This window comes from Glycine max, chromosome 3 (genome assembly GCF_000004515.6).
Source record: "Glycine max cultivar Williams 82 chromosome 3, Glycine_max_v4.0, whole genome shotgun sequence".
Taxonomy (NCBI): domain Eukaryota; kingdom Viridiplantae; phylum Streptophyta; class Magnoliopsida; order Fabales; family Fabaceae; genus Glycine; species Glycine max.
The window spans coordinates 42,579,404-42,598,706 of NC_016090.4; the positions used below are offsets into that span (position 1 = coordinate 42,579,404).

Here is a 19,303-nt window from a genome sequence, read left to right on the forward strand (position 1 = left end):
AAGTGTTTCACATTTTCTATTTTGTATTTTAGGGTTTCGTCTTCTTGTCTCTTTATTCTATTTTGTGTTCTATATTTTATTGGTGTTCTTCATAGGTTCTCGTAGGTTTGGAGGAATTTTTTTCGACGGCTTATTGTTTTGTTATTGAGTTTGTTACTGGGTTAACCTATTTTCCTATGAGTTAATTGGTACCAAAAAAGATTTTGCAAGTGAGAGGTAATACTAGGACCCCTTACACTAAGCCATTGATGGAGGTATTGGCTAGATATTGCAATTATGGAAGTTGAAATGCCTTGATTGTTCCACATTCTTTCATTTTTGTTTTTCCAAATTGACCAAAGAGTAATCAAGAACTTTGTGTTTACCGAAACTTATTGAGTATCAGGGATGTCAAAAAACAAGGCTTTGAATAGTATCAACTGCGAGAATTTTATTTTCAATGAGGGACCAAAAATTAGCTTCTTTCCCAAATTGTCGAGCTTTGATACAGTCAAGAGAAAGATGTCAATTTGTTTCCGTGGAGTTGAGGCAGAAAATGCAACTGGTCGGGTATTGAATTCCTCTGCAAAAAAGCTTTGTCCTTGTGGGAAGCAACCTCTCAAAAATCTTCAAGCAAAGTGTTTATCTTGGGAGGAATGTGTAGACGCCAAAGGGATGTCCAACTTTCATGAACCTTCAAATCAAATGTGTAACATCTAAAGAGTATCCACAACGTCATGATAAATATTTTTAACATTATATATACCATTGCTAGAATGTCTCCATAAAAGCTTCTCTTAGTCCGAGGTGTTGAAGAGAAAGATTATCAGAAGTTGTTGAACATCTTCATTTGAGGATAAAGCATCAAGAACATCTTCATGCTGAACATAAAAGTTTTCATGTTTATAAAAATCATAAATTATTATAGATATGAATTATTTTAAAATTTGATAAATTTATCATTACACTAGTCGGTAAATATAAAAATTTAAATTTACACTTTAACGATGACATATATTAAATATTAACATCTACTTATATAACATTTACGTGATGAATACATATATTATTTATTTTTAAAATTTAATATGATAAAATTATGTTAAATTTTTAATTTCAATAAGCATTAAATAAAATATTATTATCAACATAAATCTTAATCTTAATAAAACCCAAATTGATGTAATATAAAATGAAATTCAGTGTCTCCTTATTGTCCTCCATCTTACATTCTTCGGACATGTAATGAAATGAGACGTAAGGAAACGAAAACCCTCTTGTTGTTCATCTTATACTGAACTTGGAATTATGTGCATCACCGTCGCCAAGTCTCAATGAACGCTGTTTGGAGTCTCGAATTTCTCGGGAAACAAACACAATCAATCGTCCGAACTCAAACCTAAACGACAACTAATCGTGGCGAATGGCGGTTTCTGAAGAAGAATGCTCTTCTGCGAATTCAGGTTCAGGTCCCTCTTCTTCGTCTTCCTCCGCCTCGGCGCGCTACTACCTCTCCAAGTGCGTTCTCAGAGGCAGCGTCGTTCTTCAGGTTCTCCACGCTCACATCCGTTCTCCCTCCTCAAACGACGTCATTTTCGGCAAGGTAACCTCCGTTTCCCCATTTTTGCCTCATCCAAAATCTAACTTATTATCGTGTCTCACTGCTGCTACATGCTGTAGTGTAGTTATTTTTTGCTTTAGAATAATTAACTTGATTTAACTGAGCTCTGCTGTGCTTCTCTTATCATCTATCACTTCACTTGCTGTTATTTTGATTAGGATTAGGAGGATGACATGTTATGTTGCTCCTGTTTGTTCATTTGTGATTTCAGGAGACATCTATTGAATTGGTGGTTATTGACGAGGATGGGAATGTGCAATCTGTGTGTGATCAGCCTGTCTTTGGCACCGTCAAAGATCTTGCCATATTGCCCTGGAATGAGAAATTTCGTGTCGCACGTGATCCGCAGGTGTGTTACTCTTTTCACTGCTGTGGTTAACTGTGGGCTCTGTTTGTAAGGAAATCACTGTTTCGGCTTGTTTTGATTTGAATGAAATTTGTTGTTGTGAGTGGATCTTTTTTTCCTGTAGCTGTGGGGTAAAGACCTTTTGGTTGCTACATCTGATTCTGGGAAGTTGTCGTTGCTCACATTTTGCAATGAAATGCACAGGTTCGTTCACCTTGTCTCTGTCTCTTCTCTCTCTCTCTCTCTCTCCCTCTCTAAATATTATGCAATGTGGAGGGAGTGTTTCCAGTTTGGGTTCATTAAAGCATGGCTAGAACATATGATAACTGTTGTTACAAACTGCGTTTTATGGAAAAATAGTTAATTTGTATGAACTTTCTTCTTTTTCTCTGTGTCTTTGTAGGTTTATTCCTGTAACACATATTCAGCTATCTAATCCTGGAAACCAAATTTATCTTCCTGGAAGAAAGTTAGCAGTTGATTCCAGGTGATTCTGGTCACAAAAATTCTTGGAAAGCATGTATTTTGTCTATCTCTCAGTTTTGTGTTCTGGTCCCATTCTGTAAGCATATATTAGTTGCTTCACATATTGCAAATAATAGAGAAGTTCCCATAATTGCTCTACATTGACTTCTTGGTCAACTGCAAGTGATGTTTTGGTTGTTAATAAACAGTTAATATGGCATTCAGCAAAAAAAAAAACAGTTAATATGGCTGACAGGATCTCCAGATGGTCTCCAGATTTTTAAATCTATTTTAATAATAACATTTAAATACTTTTAAAATGTGTGGGCCACCTGAGTTAAAATGGCTCATTTCGGGTAGCAGAACCCAACCCAAAACTTTCCCTTCTTCCCGATGATCTCATGCCTGATTGAAATCAATGCTTATTGCTGACCCTATAATTCACTTTTGATCACTCTGGCTAGATTCATTATTTGTGAATGGGATGGAGGACCCAAAGCACGGATGCTACGCACTTTGCCACAGATATTCTCCTTCAGTCCATGAATTAAATACCCAAAATATTGGTCATCAGGCAAGCGCATCACCTGGGTTGTTAACTTTTCAAATTCCTGTATTTACTCATCTCATCTACACTCCCTACTTGCTGAAGAGCCGTAAGTTGCTCGAAAATGTTGCCATCACTCATCCATCCATATCTGTCAAGCAATTAACCTTTGAGCTGTTCTCAAGTCAAATTAGGCTTGTTTGCTACCAGAGTTAAAGAAGTTGATTGTGGGTCATTCTATACACAGCTGTGGGAGGTTCACTTAAACATCTGGACTCGTCTCCATCATTCAGAAGTAAACTTCTGCTTGAGAAATCCAACCAGCTGGATCTTCTCTGTTGAACATCAACAATTCCACCTTTTTCACCTATTGGAGGAACTCATCCATTGGATTCCCTTGAAGCTTCTTCCATCCCAATGAAGAAGTTAATTTCTCCATACCCTTTGTCAACATCTCCATCGACTTTTCCTGGTGCTCATCTGCCTTAGACTTCATTTCAGCAAGAGTAGATCTGAGATTGGCTACTTCATTTTCCAGAGCTGCTACTTTGGACTCTGTCTTCATCGGTTGAATTCATTTGTATTCCTCTCCTTAGTTCACTGCTCTCCCTTAGAATCTGGCAGGTTTGACCACTTTGATACAAAACTGAATCCAACAGTAACAGAGATGAAAGAAATATAGCAGGAATGAAGAAGAAAGACGATGTATGTAATATGTATTATTAAGACCAAGGAAAATTCAGCCGAATACTACCCTGAGCTGCTCTGCTATTATAGAGAAATACTGCTCAGCTATTATCGAGAGATACTGCTCTCTATCCATAACTAACAAAATGATATGCTAGGATACCCTCCTCACTCCCCTTCTCTCCTATATCATAACAACACATTCCGCTATTCAATAACTAGCTCCTTCCTTCCCTTTCTCTCTCACTGCCACCTCATCATTCCTCTCTAGTCTCCCTCTGTCCCTTCTAGTGTAAACCTTCTAAACTTTGGGCTCATGACTCATGAGACAATTGTTGAACTCGCATTCCCTTCTGACCCTGTAACCAATTTGAGGCTTTAACATTTTGAAGTTTTTGTATGGAAACAAGGTTCGTGGATAACTTTGGGACATGAAGAACATCTTTGAAGGTCATGAAGGAATTTTTTTTAATATTTCCTATGCCAACTACTGTTATAAGTGTACAATGCCATTTTTTTTTGTGGAGAAATATTTAGATGAGAGAGTATATGGTCTGTTGATCCAGAATCAAGAATCCAAAAGGATGAGGAAGATGGTTTTGAGACATTAAATCCAATTGAGAGTGAAAACATATCTGTACATGCCAAAGAATTATATTTTTTTCCCTCTCTCTAGCTGCGCCTCTGTCCCCAAAGAGTTTAATCTTTGGAATTCCAGCTCCTGCATTTTCTGCTGTGCTTCAGTTGCTCTTGTTGATTTTTGTATGGAAACCAATTTGTGGCTCTTGGTATGTTTGGAACATCGCATTGAGAATTTTGGGCCATAAATGGCCCATTTAAGAGGAGAGAGATTTTTGTGATCCATGTGATGCTCTGATAAGACCTAAAATTAAATTCGAACCACTTTATAACAGTGCGGTACTCTTTAAGACCCATTGTGATGTACTGTGAGTTTTACAATAACATTTTAAATTACATCCAATATAAATGTGAAACTATAAGCAGACAAGAAAGTTACAAATCAATGTTGTAACTAAGATTCTTCACTTCCAGTAAAATCTTTGAACCATTTGGCTTCATATGTTTTATTGATAGTATAAAGTTTTTTACACTGCATCAGTGGATTAAACTTGAATCCTTCCAATAAAACAGTCCCTAATGCCTAGTGAGTAGTGAGTTAATTCATTATCGGTTAACTACTCGTGGGTGACGTGTTGCTAAGACAATAAATATCTATTTTTATAATTTTTTTGGCAAAGATATGCTATTACTTACATAATAGAGTGCATTTCTGGATTACTTTTTTTCATGGCCAACACTCTTAAAAACTTAAGTTGTTAGGTGAAGGCTCATGAATGATTTCATATCTAGCATGGACAATGCTTAGGGCCACCTTGTGTTGGAATTCAACTTTTATTTAGAAGTTATGAAGCAACAAGGATTGAACTTTTAACCACATGGTTAAAGAGGTTTGATACCATGTCAAGGTCCTACTCTTCTAAAAGCTTAAGCTGTTGGATGAAGGCTCATGAATGGTTTTATATTTTTATCTACGTTAAATTGGACAAAAGGAAAAAGCATTGTAAGCATTTCTTGGAAATATTACTAACTCCTGTGCTTCTCTTTCTGCAGTGGTTGTTTTATTGCTTCCAGTGCATACGAAGATCGGCTGGCTTTGTTTTCTTTGTCAATGTCTAGTGGTGATATCATTGATGAGGTTCAAAATTACTATACCATCCTGCATTTTGAAAAGGCTGCATGTGGGTGTGTGTGTGTGTTAGCAAAATGCATACATGAATATGATAGAGGACTTTTTTTTCTGGTGGTATAGGCTACATATGGCTGCCAACTAGACATACATATAGGGCAATATTTTCTGTGAATCTTTAAAGATATTAGAATTTGGAAGAACCGAAGAATCTAACGTATTAACCTTTAATTTCTTTTTTTTTTTCATGATGTCCTTGTAACAGTAATTATTATTCTCATATTTGCATTTTCTAATTTGTCTACTTTTGATAAATTGATTCTTTTGTCTGAAGAAATATGCTTATAGGATCTTTTTTGCTCAACTCCAGAGAATTGTATATCCTTCTGAAAATGAAGGGACTGCAAGTACTTCCAGAAGCATCCAGAGAATCGGTATACGTGGTACTATTTGGAGCATCTGTTTCATTTCACAAGATTCCAGACAACCAAGCAAGGAGCATAATCCTGTACTAGCTGTTATTATAAATAGGTATAATGATACATGTGTTGCCCACTGTCAGGAATTTATTCTAAGTTTTGAATACAGCTCTATAATGGAAGTTAGCTTCTGTTTCTGCTGTCTTTGTTTGTCAAGATGCATAATTACTAAAACCATGCATTTTTTTCCTACAGGAGGGGAGCGCTTCTAAATGAACTGCTATTATTGGAATGGAATGTTAAAGCACATAAAATATTTGTTATTTCTCAGTATGTTGAAGCTGGGCCTCTAGCACATGACATTGTTGAAGTTCCCAACTCCGGGGGACTTGCATTTCTATTTAGGGCTGGTGATGTTCTCTTAATGGATCTTAGAGATCATCGCAACCCATCCTGTGTCTGTAAGACTAACTTGAACTTTTTACCCAATGCCATGGAAGAGCAGACTTATGTGGAAGAGTCTTGTAAATTACATGATGTTGATGATGAACGCTTTAGTGTTGCTGCCTGTGCTTTGTTGGAGCTGAGCGATTATGATCCTATGTGCATAGACAGTGACAATGGTGGTGCCAATTCAGGTTACAAATACATATGCTCGTGGAGTTGGGAACCTGAAAATAATAGAGATCCTAGGATGATCTTCTGTGTAGATACTGGAGAATTTTTTATGATTGAAGTTCTTTTTGATTCTGAAGGCCCTAAAGTTAATCTGTCTGAGTGTCTCTATAAAGGTCTACCCTGTAAAGCACTTTTGTGGGTTGAAAGTGGATATCTAGCTGCCCTTGTGGAAATGGGGGATGGTATGGTCCTGAAATTGGAAGATGGAAGGCTGTGCTATATAAACCCTATTCAAAACATTGCACCAATCTTGGATATGGAAGTTGTAGATTATCATGATGAGAAGCAAGATCAAATGTTTGCTTGCTGTGGTGTGGCACCAGAGGGGTCATTAAGGATTATTCGAAATGGTATTAATGTGGAAAATCTACATAGGACTGCTTCTATATATCAAGGGGTAACTGGTACTTGGACGGTCCGAATGAGAGTTACGGATTCACACCATTCTTTTCTGGTTCTATCATTTGTTGAGGAAACCAGAATATTGTCAGTTGGCTTAAGTTTTACTGATGTGACTGATTCAGTTGGTTTCCAACCTAATGTCTGTACTTTGGCATGCGGCCTTGTGACTGATGGTTTGCTTGTCCAGATCCACAAATCTACTGTTAAGCTTTGTTTGCCCACTAAGGCTGCTCATTCTGAAGGTATCCCTTTGTCCTCTCCTATTTGCACATCTTGGTCTCCAGACAATGTGAGTATTAGTTTGGGGGCAGTTGGGCATAATTTCATAGTTGTGTCAACCTCTAACCCATGCTTTCTGTTTATCCTTGGGGTTAGATTGCTATCAGCTTATCAATATGAAATTTATGAAATGCAACATTTGGTACTGCAGAATGAGTTATCATGCATTTCCATCCCTGGACAAGAAATTGAGCAAAAACAATCAAATTCATCCATTTCAGCTAATAATAGTAGCATCTCTTCTTTTCAAATTCAAAGTGGAGTGGACATCAATAAAACCTTTGTTATTGGCACACATAGGCCTTCTGTGGAAATTTGGTATTTTGCACCAGGTGGAGGAATTACAGTAGTTGCTTGTGGGACAATTTCATTAACGAATACAGTAGGGACTGCCATAAGTGGTTGTGTACCCCAAGATGTGCGGCTTGTATTTGTTGGTAAGTATTATGTTCTTGCTGGATTGAGGAATGGAATGCTCCTTCGCTTTGAGTGGCCGGCGGAACCATGTCCTTCATCACCAATAAACATAGTGGATACTGCTTTATCTTCTATAAATTTGGTAAATTCTGTGACTAATGCTTTTGACAAGAGAAATGACTTTCCTTCCATGCTTCAATTGATTGCCATTAGACGAATTGGCATTACTCCAGTTTTCTTGGTGCCCCTGGGTGATACACTGGATGCCGATATAATTACTCTTAGTGATAGGCCTTGGTTGTTGCATAGTGCAAGACACAGCCTGTCCTATTCTTCTATCTCATTTCAACCATCCACGCATGTAACTCCTGTTTGCTCTGTTGAGTGTCCAAAAGGAATACTATTTGTTGCAGAAAACAGTTTACATCTGGTAAGAAAATCATATTACAGATTTAAATGCACAGAAAATCCTGAGATATATTATGTGTTGTGATTACTATCAATTGTTTTGCTTGTGTGGTGCTGGATATAATGTAATTTTGTTAGACAGTCTCATTTCATTTCGTACATAATTTTTGCTGTTCCTGTTTCTTAATTGTGTCTAGTAGTTATTGTTCCTATTTTTTGGGAGTAAGGAGGATAATGTCACACCCTTGGGACTCGCCTCCAATACATGTATACAGGGGAAGGAGGTCTGAAATGGAAAAAGGGTGAACGTTACAATAATTTGGGGCAGTAGTAAGTAGTAACCAAATTATGAATGAATGGTTAGGGAAAGACAAATGAGGAATTAGTTATGAAGATGAACAGCTGGAAACAGGAGACTGGAAAATGAATGGTTGGGGAAGATTTGCAAGAGAGGGAGGGAGGGACCGAGGGAGGATATGAGGAAGGGGTGGTGGGGGCTGAGGGGAGGTAATCATTATGTAAAAGTTGTGTTATTCATAAAACAATGTATACTTTTCTTTTTCCCTGTATCTGTATCACATCACCCATCACATCCCATACTTCTCTCTCTTTTCTCTTTCTTTCTCATTGTTGTAAAATTTGTTATACAAATAACATTATTCTATGTTAAATCATGGAGAGAAGTTTTGGGTGGTGGTATTCCTTGGTGTCTGGAGAAATCATTGTGTCGTTTTGTTTTGGTTATCTTGTCTACTGTTTTCTGCATTTGAATTCCTATAAACCAGAGGATTGCCACTGCATTTCTTGGATCTTGTCTTCCGAATGTTATTAGTTGATTTTCAGTCTGTAACAGATAAGTTCTGTTTATTTATATGATTTAGATTACATACTCAATACAAAATGAAAAACATAGTTTTTTGGGTCATTGGACTGATTTCTCTTCCCTATTTTGCCATCTTTGAGAAATATATGGTACAATGGTTTTTCATTCCTTGTTTCATCGTGTTGCTGTCTTGACTTGTACTGTATTTATCACTTGATGATTTAGGTGGAGATGGTCCACAGCAAGAGACTTAATATGCAGAAGTTTCATTTAGAGGGCACTCCACGGAAGGTCTTGTATCATGATGAAAGCAAGATGTTGCTTGTGATGAGGACTGAACTGAATTGTGGTACATGTTTGTCTGACATATGTATTATGGATCCCCTAAGTGGGTCAGTACTGTCGTCTTTTAGACTTGAACTTGGAGAAACAGGAAAATCCATGGAATTAGTAAGAGTTGGAAGTGAGCAGGTGCTTGTTGTTGGAACTAGTCTGTCTTCGGGTCCACACACAATGGCCACTGGTGAAGCTGAAAGGTATGACATTTAGGGTCTGTTTGATTTGCAATAAAGTATAGTACAGGACAGAACAACTCTAGTTGTTCCATGTTTGATTTAAAAAAAAAAATGGGACAGTACAACTTAGATGGTGACGGACAGAACAACAACTTCATTATTTGTTACTCCATTAATCACGGGACAACATTTTGTCCCAAGCACAAAATATTGAAGAATAAACTTAAATGTACATATTAACTGAAGAAATGTAAAGGAAATTATAATTGAATCGACAATGTAATGTAAACTTAAATGTACATAATAACATAAAAGTGAATATCTCCAATGCAGGGGTGAAGTCTTTGGATTATCTAAAATTTATATAGCAATATATCTGTTTTACATCTTTATATTTACTTTGATAATCCTGTATTGCATGTATGATGGTGAAAAGTTAATATGTTCATACTGTTTATGCACTTCGCATTGATTTTCTAATAGGTTGCTTCTTTGCAGTTGCAAGGGTCGTCTTCTTGTTCTTTGTCTTGATCATGTGCAAAATTCAGATAGTGGTTCAGTGACGTTCTGTTCAAAGGCAGGGTCATCATCTCAAAAAACTTCACCATTCCGTGAAATTGTTACATATGCTCCTGAACAGTTATCGAGCAGTAGCCTTGGCAGCAGTCCAGATGATAATAGTTCTGATGGCATCAAACTCGATGAAAATGAAGTATGGCAGTTCCGATTAACTTTTGCAACTAAATGGCCGGGAGTTGTACTTAAAATCTGTCCTTATCTTGATCGTTACTTCTTGGCAACTGCTGGCAATGCTGTAAGTAGCAAAACTGTTGCCTTTTCTCCATTCATTCTGTCACTTGCTCACTGTCCCTGTGTCCCATCCTTCCCAAATTCTCTCTCCAAATCAGAAGGTTCTTTTTATCTGTTGTCTACATTTGTTTACACAGTCTCTCATTACAATACTTTCTTTCTATTCAGTTCTATGTTTGTGGTTTCCCTAATGACAATCCTCAAAGAGTGAGAAGGTATGCTATGGGAAGGGCGCGCTTCATGATAACATCTTTGACTGCACATTTTACTAGAATTGCAGTTGGTGATTGCCGTGATGGTATCCTTCTATATTCTTATCATGAGGTGAGTAGTGATGACTGTCTCTACAGTATTTATTTTTCAAACTAAAAATTAAAGGAAAAAGAGGATGTTTTGTTTGTTTTCTGTTTTAATTATTGAGGCTAAAAATCAAAGTTATCCTTTCCTTCAACCGAAGTTTGTATTTTTTGTGCCTCTTATCCCTCTTTTCATTTCCTTTTCTATTAAAGTTATAGTGTGATTGAGGTGCTAAAAGAGAAGCACTCATTGGCATGCTGCATTGCATGTTTTGTGTCCTTAATTCCCCCCCCCCCCCATTTTTTTTTTTGGTCTCGATTTTCTAGTTTTGAAAATTTCTTATCTTCTTTCATTTGTATCTTTCTCTTCCATCTTAATAAAATCTTTGTTTATATATAAAAAAAAAGTTACCTTGTATGTCTGATTGATTATGCTTCATAAATAAAAAAAAATGGTCCTTTTGTAATGATAGTTTGTTTTTGTTTATGATGTTTCTTCATTATGAAAATTGAAAAGCCAGTGCTGCTAAAATTGTTTAGTTTGTATCTTCTATGCTAGGAAGCAAAAAAATTGGAGCTACTTTACAATGACCCATCACTTAGGTTAGTTGCTGATTGCATTCTCATGGATGCTGATACAGCTGTTGTTTCGGATCGTAAAGGAAGCATTGCTGTTTTATGTTCAGATCACTTGGAAGGTATTCTTGAACTAAGCCTTTCATTTGTGTGATTTGATTCCTTATTTGCCACTTTCTAATCTAGGGTTTACTGTGTCTTTGAAATTTTATTTTCTCTGGGACCAGGGGTTTCAAAATATGAACTATTACGTTTTGCTAGTTGCTTCTAATCATAATATCCATCTCTGTTGCTTCTGATTGTTAGATTTAAACTCAATAGAAGAACATGAAGTCAATTTCTGTGAAAATTTTTGGCTGCTCATGTTATGCTGGTCTTCCTAATTAATGGTGGAATAAATACAATTTCATTTGAAAATATGCACAAGAGTATAGGACTTTGTAGTTTGTGTATGGTAACTAGCTTTTTCACAGCTTGAGTGCCACCCACCTTTCATTTTGTGAGTGAATTGTGTTCTTTGTACCATGCTTAATGGTGTATATGACTTTATGTTTAATAGGGATGTGATATGTTAGTATTGCCTGTGTTTGATATTGCAAGGACAATACTGTTTAAGATTATGATAGAAGCCTATTTTTATGCTATTAGCAAGCTTATAATTATTTGTTCATTTTTTATATTCCACCTGAAAACATGATTCTAACCATATTTCGTTATTGCTGACATGCGCATCAGACAATGCAGGTGCACAATGCAACATGGCACTAAGCTGTGCTTATTTCATGGCTGAGATAGCCATGAGCATCAAGAAGGTATATACTTTAAATCTGCTGGAAGAATGGTTATTGATATGCATTAATCTCATCAAGTTTTATAGAAATTTGATTTGTTTGAAGCAGAGGTTGCCAAGTGCAGATGCAATGTGCTGTAATCAATCACTGTAATGATGATGTGAATTACTCTTCCAAGAGATAGTTTTTATATAATATGAGATACTATTAGTCATTATTGACTAACATATCCAATAATAATTGTTGCTATGCAATTGTGAGTTGTGCTAGAGCATGTTTCTCACATGTGGCTCAAAAATATCAAATGAACTTAATGTTTTTGTTTTCTATTCTTTCAACTTTAGTCTTTTCTTTATGTGATTTATGAACCAAAGGTGAATGTTCTATGGCTTTCTGATTCTACAGTAATGGAAATGATGGTATACAGCACCAGAGTCAGATACTTGAACTGGAATCCTAAAATTATTGCTAGTTAAACATCGAGGCACACTTTTCTTCATAAATATATGATAAAAAAGTTAAACACTTCGAGAAGTGTCCCAATGTAGTCTTTGTAGTGACTGATCAAGTGCATCTCGGTGCAGCACCTCATGCTTTATGGTTGATATTAGTATTGGGCACCAGGTCTTTCGATGAGCTTACTAGAGGGAGAGAGATCGATTAGCTGTGAAGGGATATGTTTTGTGATTGGTGTAAAGAATTACACTGGCCAAAAAAGAAGTGCTCTGCCATGTTTCACAAGCTCTCCCATTACTGGTCAAATGTGTTTTGGCATGATATCTTGGTGATTCTATACTTTGGATTAGCTTCTTCGCCCTTAGGACATTGATAAGTTTTCACACCAATCATTTATTGTTCTTGGATTTATGATGTTTTGTTCTGTAACTAGCCAATTTATAATCACTCATTCCCCCTCCCACTTTAATTTGTTTCTATGTGTAATTTAGATGTAATTTATGTTTTTTATTTTATTGCAGGGCTCATATTCATACAGACTTCCAGCTGATGATGTTTTGCAAGGTGGAAATGGCCCCAAGACAAATGTTGATTCATTACAAAATACTATTATTGCCACTACCCTGTTAGGAAGCATAATGATCTTCATCCCTTTATCAAGGTACCAATATATTTTGACAGTAACTCAATAGATATCAAGGTGAACAATTGTTGGGTTCAGTTTGGCCATTGCCTGGAACTTTTTCTTATGTATGAAGTTAGTGGAGATAGATTTATAGCAGTCCAGGTTTGGCTAATTGAGTACTTGAAAGATTTTTGTGGTCCATTTTAAATGTTGGTTGAGTTTTATAGGATGATTTTTATTGAAAAAAATCATTTATTACTTTTGAGGGAAAACAAAAGCTTTACTCAAGTTGTGATTAAGCCACAAAATATGGCACTCTTCAAAGCTTTTTGCAGATCATGCCCAATTCTGAAGCTGTATTTTTGTCAAGTTTGATAGTTTTTGGTATTGCACCAGAACTTTAATGGCAGTTGTAAATCTGTGCGGACTTGTTAGCTACCCTCCTCTAAATACTCCAAGGAGCAGAGAATCAGAACCCTGAATGGGCATGACTTGCATTAACTACCTGCTTATGTGGCAAGGGCCTTGGGAGTGAGAAGCAAGAATCAATTTGTGGCAGAGAAAAATAAAAGGGAAGGGGATCAAAATATCTTTTTTTTGGTTACAAGGGGATCAAAGTATTTGGAATGAACAATATTCTATTATTTAAGTTAACAAACTTATTTCAGCAAACCTACTCGTAATCTTGTTCTGTAATTGTGTTCTGTTTGTTAGAATATATGAATTGTATCTTGGATTATCTTTTAGGATTAGTTTTCCTATTTCCAATTATCTCTTAGGATTGTTTACCAAATTTTCTTGTCATTATTTGTTTCCCTAAATAGTTAGGAGTATAATTAGTATAAGGTTTTAGTGCTTTGGGTTTTATACCTTGTTAGGAATCTTCTCTACTTTACTAACTGCAACTAGAGGGTAGAACAGACACACACAAGAACCAAGACTGGACAGTACACGCAGAGATAAAGGATTCACTGTTATTGATAGTTCTTTCACTCTTTACACAAGGAAGAACACTCTCTTCCCTTACAACACGGAGACACTTCTCAGGTTCTCTCAAAACAATCAATTCCTTCCTTCCTCCCTTCTTCTCAAGAAAGCTGCTATATGTTCAAAACTATGAGTCTAACTAACTCCCAACAACCTAATTGCCATTCCTTCTCATCTCATTCTTCCTACTATACCGTAGCAACAACTTAGCTATAGTAGCTGATTCCTCTTGCCTAACATACCCACATCAATACATTGTAATGCATGTCTTTCATAATAAAATATTATACAAAGTCTCTTCTCTCAGTACCTAAAACCCCATAATTTCAGCACTGTTGAAATTTTTAGATGCTGTGTATTAACATATATAATCTGCAACTTTCAGTGGATTGATGAGTTTTGGGAGGTGATGCTCTATTGCTTTTGGCTTGGGTTTAAGTTTTTGACTTGTCTGAGAAACATCATTTATCTTGTGTGCAGGGAAGAATATGAGCTCTTAGAAGCAGTGCAAGCAAGACTTGTTGTCCATCATTTGACAGCACCTGTTCTAGGAAATGATCATAATGAGTTTCGCAGTCGCGAAAATCGGGTAAGGACTTCACTTCAGTTTATTATCTTACGATGATTTATTTTCATTTCATTTTCCCTCTTTTTAAACCAAATAAATTTCATCTACACAATTGCACACTGATTGAATATGGTTGACTCATTCATTACATGAAATAGATTTTGTCATTCATTTGATTCGTCAGTTTTTTCCTTTAGTGCATGTTTGATCTAGCTTTTTTTTTTTATCAGCAAAGATAAATTATATTTATATATATTGTGAGTACCAGAGGTACAAAACAGTACATGTAATTAGATTGACTTGCCAGCAACATGGTTCCAAGCTCAGACTGAGATCAGTCTCGCAAGGAACCATAGCTAGGTATTACAAAGACCTACTGCTCCCACTATCTATGATTTCTACCCCCCTGAAAAGACAAATCCTGATGCTATGTTAGACGACCAATAGCTGTAGGTGAAGGCAAAGTCCTTCTCAAAGCTCTTCAGCCATGTCCACAGTGTAAAAATAGCATCCTCCATTAACTTGTTACCATCAAAAGTTTCATTTGAGAAGATGATTTTATTCCGGTGCTGCCACACTGTCCATGTGAGGGCCAACCACCAACTTCTCCATCTGTTAACACGAATTCTGTTAGGCAATACTTTTTGGAGGAAATACTTTTTTTGATCTAGCTTATTTGGAGGAAATACTTTTTTTACTAGCTTCCTAAGAAAGTATTCTTAAAAAGAAACACAACTATTTCCCAAAAAGAATATGTAGCCAACAATGTTTGCTTACATCTATTTTATGTTAGGTTGGAGTACCCAAGATACTTGATGGTGACATGTTGACCCAGTTTCTGGAGCTGACAAGTATGCAGCAAAAGATGATTTTGTCTTTGGAGCTACCGGATATGGTAAAACCAAGTTTGAAGCCACTCCTACCCTCCCATGTTTCTGTAAATCAGGTGGTTCAACTTCTTGAACGAGTCCATTATGCTCTGAACTAAATACACCTTTCTTCCCCGTTCCAATTGTTTTTTACAATGGTACGCAGAACGCGGAACATGCATATGCAGTTCTAAACAATATTGTCCGTCAACGGTTGCGTGTCTGCTTCTCAAAGTGTTGTCAGATATAGAAACATGTTATCCCCATCAATTGTGCAAAGCCAACAATCAAGTGGTAAGGTTCTGCACAGTCAGCACCAGAATCTCTTGTTTCTATTTGTTGTATTTTTCATTATACTGTAGGAAAAGGTCTTTGGTGCAATAAATTGTATATTAGTGAAATTAGTGAGAGGAACATTCTTTTTTTTAGTAGTTACTAGCGACGGTTATGAATGTTGTAAAGGAATTAAACAATGGATTATATATACTGAATTTAATATCTATAGTAGAATGTTTGCGAAAAGGCAAAAATTGAACTTCAAAATATCAGTTAGTGAATATAATAACAGCGTAGTCTGATGACTACAAAAAATGAGTAGCAACAGATCCATTGTATAAAAGTTTGTGTGAAGCTAAAATACTTCAAAACCAAACTTATCCTATTGATCAAGCTAGTACCTGGGTAGACAGTAAAGAAATTGTAAGATAAATTGTTTTGTATATAATAATATAATGAATGATAAATTGTTTTGTATATAAGACAACATCTAGAGTGGGGTACTAAAATGAGTGGTCTTTGGTGGATCAATATGTTGAAACAGGTTATTCGAATTTTTTTTATGTTACTTATTTTTTTATTTATTTTTAACAAAAAATCTGGAGTGGCTAGAATACCCTTTTATTAATTTTTTCAATTGACAAAGTTACCCTTTCCAAAATCCCCAAATCAGTAATTGAAATCCCTAAATGAAGCTTGAGCTCGATTCCTGAGTGGAGGTGGAGCACGATTGTAGTTGCAAAACAGTGCATTGGTGGTCGTTCGAGATCGATTTCGTGTGGGTCGTTTTTTGGATGTGCCGATTGGGTCCGGTGGGTTCGTGGTTCGCGCGGTTTGTAGCAAGATCGTCGTTTTTCTTGGAGATTTCTGATTGGCAAGTTATGTTTGTACTTATTTGGTGAAGTATTGTGTTCGACAGATTGAGTATGAATGGGCGTGGCCATGACAACGTGTTGTTTGGTGGCGCAGATGGTAGAAGATACTTTGTGGTTGGGTGTTTGAAGTTGAAGAATGAGTTAAGTGTGATATTGTATACACTGGTTGAGGTTTCTGGGAGGTTGATTTCAGTGACTGAAGAGTGAGGTAGTGAACATTTGACTGTTAGGAATGTTGTAAGTAATACAACAATGCATATTAGAAGAAGTTTGTTGATGTATGATAAGTAATTGATCTTCCTTGAGGTAAAACAGAGCATATAAATCATAAATGTTTCACGCTTAGCATTGTAATTTGAAGATTTTGGTAGAGGAGGAGATATACGTAAGCACTTATTGGTTGGACTGTTAAACGGTGCAGGAAGGTCCTATGGGTAGGTGGATTCGAATGTTTAGGCTGGTGTATGTGATTCAGGTTGGTTACATTCGTTTAGGAACTGTGCTCCAGCTCCATTTAGGGATTTCCCTTATTGTTTTGGACATATTATTAAAGGTCAACTTTGTCATTTCAATATATTAGTAAAAGGATATTCTTGCCTGTCCACGTTTTATTTCAAAAAATTCAAAAATAAATAACATAAAAAATCCGAATATTCATTCTTAGTTACTGATCCGTGAAAGACCACTAATATTGGTTCGGCACTCTAGAACGTGAACTAATCAAGGTATTTTTCTTTTAAAATTCACTTAAATATGTTAGAAACCTTGAAATATATTTAAATTTTGTAATTAATTTCTAAAAATATTTTATTTTTTGTTAGGTCTTTGAAACTTGAAAGGTTTTGTGAGAAATTTTTATCGTTAGTTTCGTTCAAAATGTGTGATGATCATGTCAATAATACACTTATAAAATCATGTGAAATATAAATATATCAATGACATCGCATGCTATTTGATTTTTATTTTTATTTTTTTTATAGAGTAGTTTTATATCAATTGTGAGTATTTATTCTTTTTTTTCCTTTTTTTTTTCTTTTTCCCCAACCTTTTCAGACTTGCCTCTGGTTTTTTTTTTTTTTTTTCCCCTCTCTATCCCTTCTTCTTGCACCCCTTTCAGAATTGAGATGCCCTCCATCTCTTCATTTGAGTTGCCCCACATCAATGATCCGACGAGGAAATACTTCGACATTAAGTCGCGGTGCGCTCATGGCAGTACCCATAGTTGCTGCGAAGCACGTCTCAGAAGTCCAACCACACGAACGGTGATGCGGAGGAGCAATGATTCTGACGTCGGCGTTCTCATCGGATTTGTAGGTGACCGTCAATGGCGCCGTTGGAATCCAGAAGGATCTCCGCCGTTGGCACCAGTTGGAAAATGATCGCTCCATGTGACCATCGCCTCGCCATCTCAGACGGGCGACGGAGTGTGGCGATAATGCCCTCCAGATCCAAATCGTGTTGCAGCGTCTCAAAGCACTCTCACTTCTCTGATTCTTAAGTATGTGTCTCACAGCCAGCTTCAAACTCGATCGTCTGTGCCTTTTGATTTTTTTTTATTATATATATTTGCAGTCACAATGCCTTTTTATGTTGATTTGGTATCATAAATTTTTGTAGTTGGATTTTGTACAAATTTCTCAGATTTGAAATGAAATTGATTTTCTTCATAGCTTTTATCATTAGATTTTTTTGTTCTCTGTTGTTTGTCGCTTACTTCAAAGCCATTGATGGCCATGGAGAAGCAATGCATCTATCAGTGACAAAAAGACATTTGTGATGGAGAGAGAAAAACTGGGATGACGGAGGTGCAATGGTAAGCGATTGACATGTATACTTCTCATATGGTTTCACATGTGTGTTCAACTAACCGACAAGAGCTAAGACTAATGATAAAAATTTGTCAAAATTGTATTTTTGATCTCTCAATTTGTCTCTAATTTGGTTGTCTTCTTATTTTATCCCATAACACAATCTTGGTCCCCCAATCTAAAATTGGATGTATCATGTTACGTAAAATTGGTCTTCCTTTAAAATTATTAACGGTTACTTATCATATTCTGATTATAAGATTTCATCTTTCATGGATTCGAAATCCAATTCAGAACATGACATGTGATAATTATCATCTAATAAGAACTTGACGTTGTCAACATTCATTTGTAACTGTCAACTTTCAATTCTGAATTGGGGGAATCAAGATTGCATGATTGGATAAAATAGGAAGATAAAATTTATCAATAATTTTAAAGGAGAGACGAATTGAGAATCAAAAATACAATTTTACCTAAAAATTTCTTACTTTTAAAGTTTGATGAAGCAAAAATAATTTTTTGAGGATCAGTTATAAAATTCAAATATATTTTAGGGATTTCATGAAAAGCAAAATATTTTTAAGGATCAATTATAAAATTTAAACATATTTAAGTCTTTAAAATTTAAAAAACAAAATTACAATAAAAAAAACTAAAAAGTATGACAACTTGACACAACAGGGATGGGTATGTCTTTCATCTATGTCCCGTTCCCATCCAATAAAAATAAAACAAAAATAATAATTAAAAGACTAAAGAATATTTTAATTTTATCTAAATTTATAATTATTTAACATAAATATATATATATATATATATATATATATATATATATATATATATATATATATATATATGTATGTGATAATTGTAAATAACCACCACAACTCTGTCCATGTCTGGTAAATAAAATATATATGTGATAATTGTAAATAAGCACCACGATTCAGGGTGGGACGAATATCCATCTCCCATCCCAACTCTGTCCATGTCTCGTAAATAAAATTTTGTATCTATTTTTATCTCCATTACTAATACATTGATCATGACTTTTATGGAATAAAATTAG

The 19,303-nt window shown here is 35.7% G+C and overlaps 1 protein-coding gene across 11 annotated transcripts; it reads left to right on the top strand.

Annotated features, from left to right (window-relative positions):
* The first annotated feature begins 1,183 nt into the window (after nucleotides 1–1,183).
* LOC100806799 (splicing factor 3B subunit 3) lies at nucleotides 1,184–15,772 on the top strand. Of its 11 annotated transcripts, XM_006577049.4 has the most exons (16): nucleotides 1,184–1,582; nucleotides 1,812–1,949; nucleotides 2,071–2,150; nucleotides 2,350–2,433; nucleotides 5,278–5,362; nucleotides 5,724–5,884; nucleotides 6,028–7,978; nucleotides 9,005–9,315; nucleotides 9,793–10,108; nucleotides 10,273–10,428; nucleotides 10,960–11,098; nucleotides 11,712–11,788; nucleotides 12,745–12,884; nucleotides 14,316–14,424; nucleotides 15,197–15,349; nucleotides 15,439–15,772. In XM_006577049.4, exons 1-16 carry the CDS (start codon nucleotides 1,403–1,405, stop codon nucleotides 15,520–15,522), a joined length of 4,164 nt encoding a protein of 1,387 aa, XP_006577112.1. In that variant the 5' UTR covers nucleotides 1,184–1,402; the 3' UTR covers nucleotides 15,523–15,772. The 11 variants fall into 11 exon arrangements, 10 of the variants coding, with proteins under 10 accessions (XP_006577112.1, XP_006577113.1, XP_014629419.1 ...); XM_006577050.4 differs by having other exon boundaries at nucleotides 1,194–1,582; nucleotides 15,197–15,772; XR_413680.4 differs by lacking the exons at nucleotides 14,316–14,424; nucleotides 15,197–15,349; nucleotides 15,439–15,772 and adding an exon at nucleotides 12,352–12,551 and having other exon boundaries at nucleotides 1,194–1,582; nucleotides 12,745–12,882.
* The last annotated feature ends 3,531 nt before the right edge of the window (nucleotides 15,773–19,303 follow it).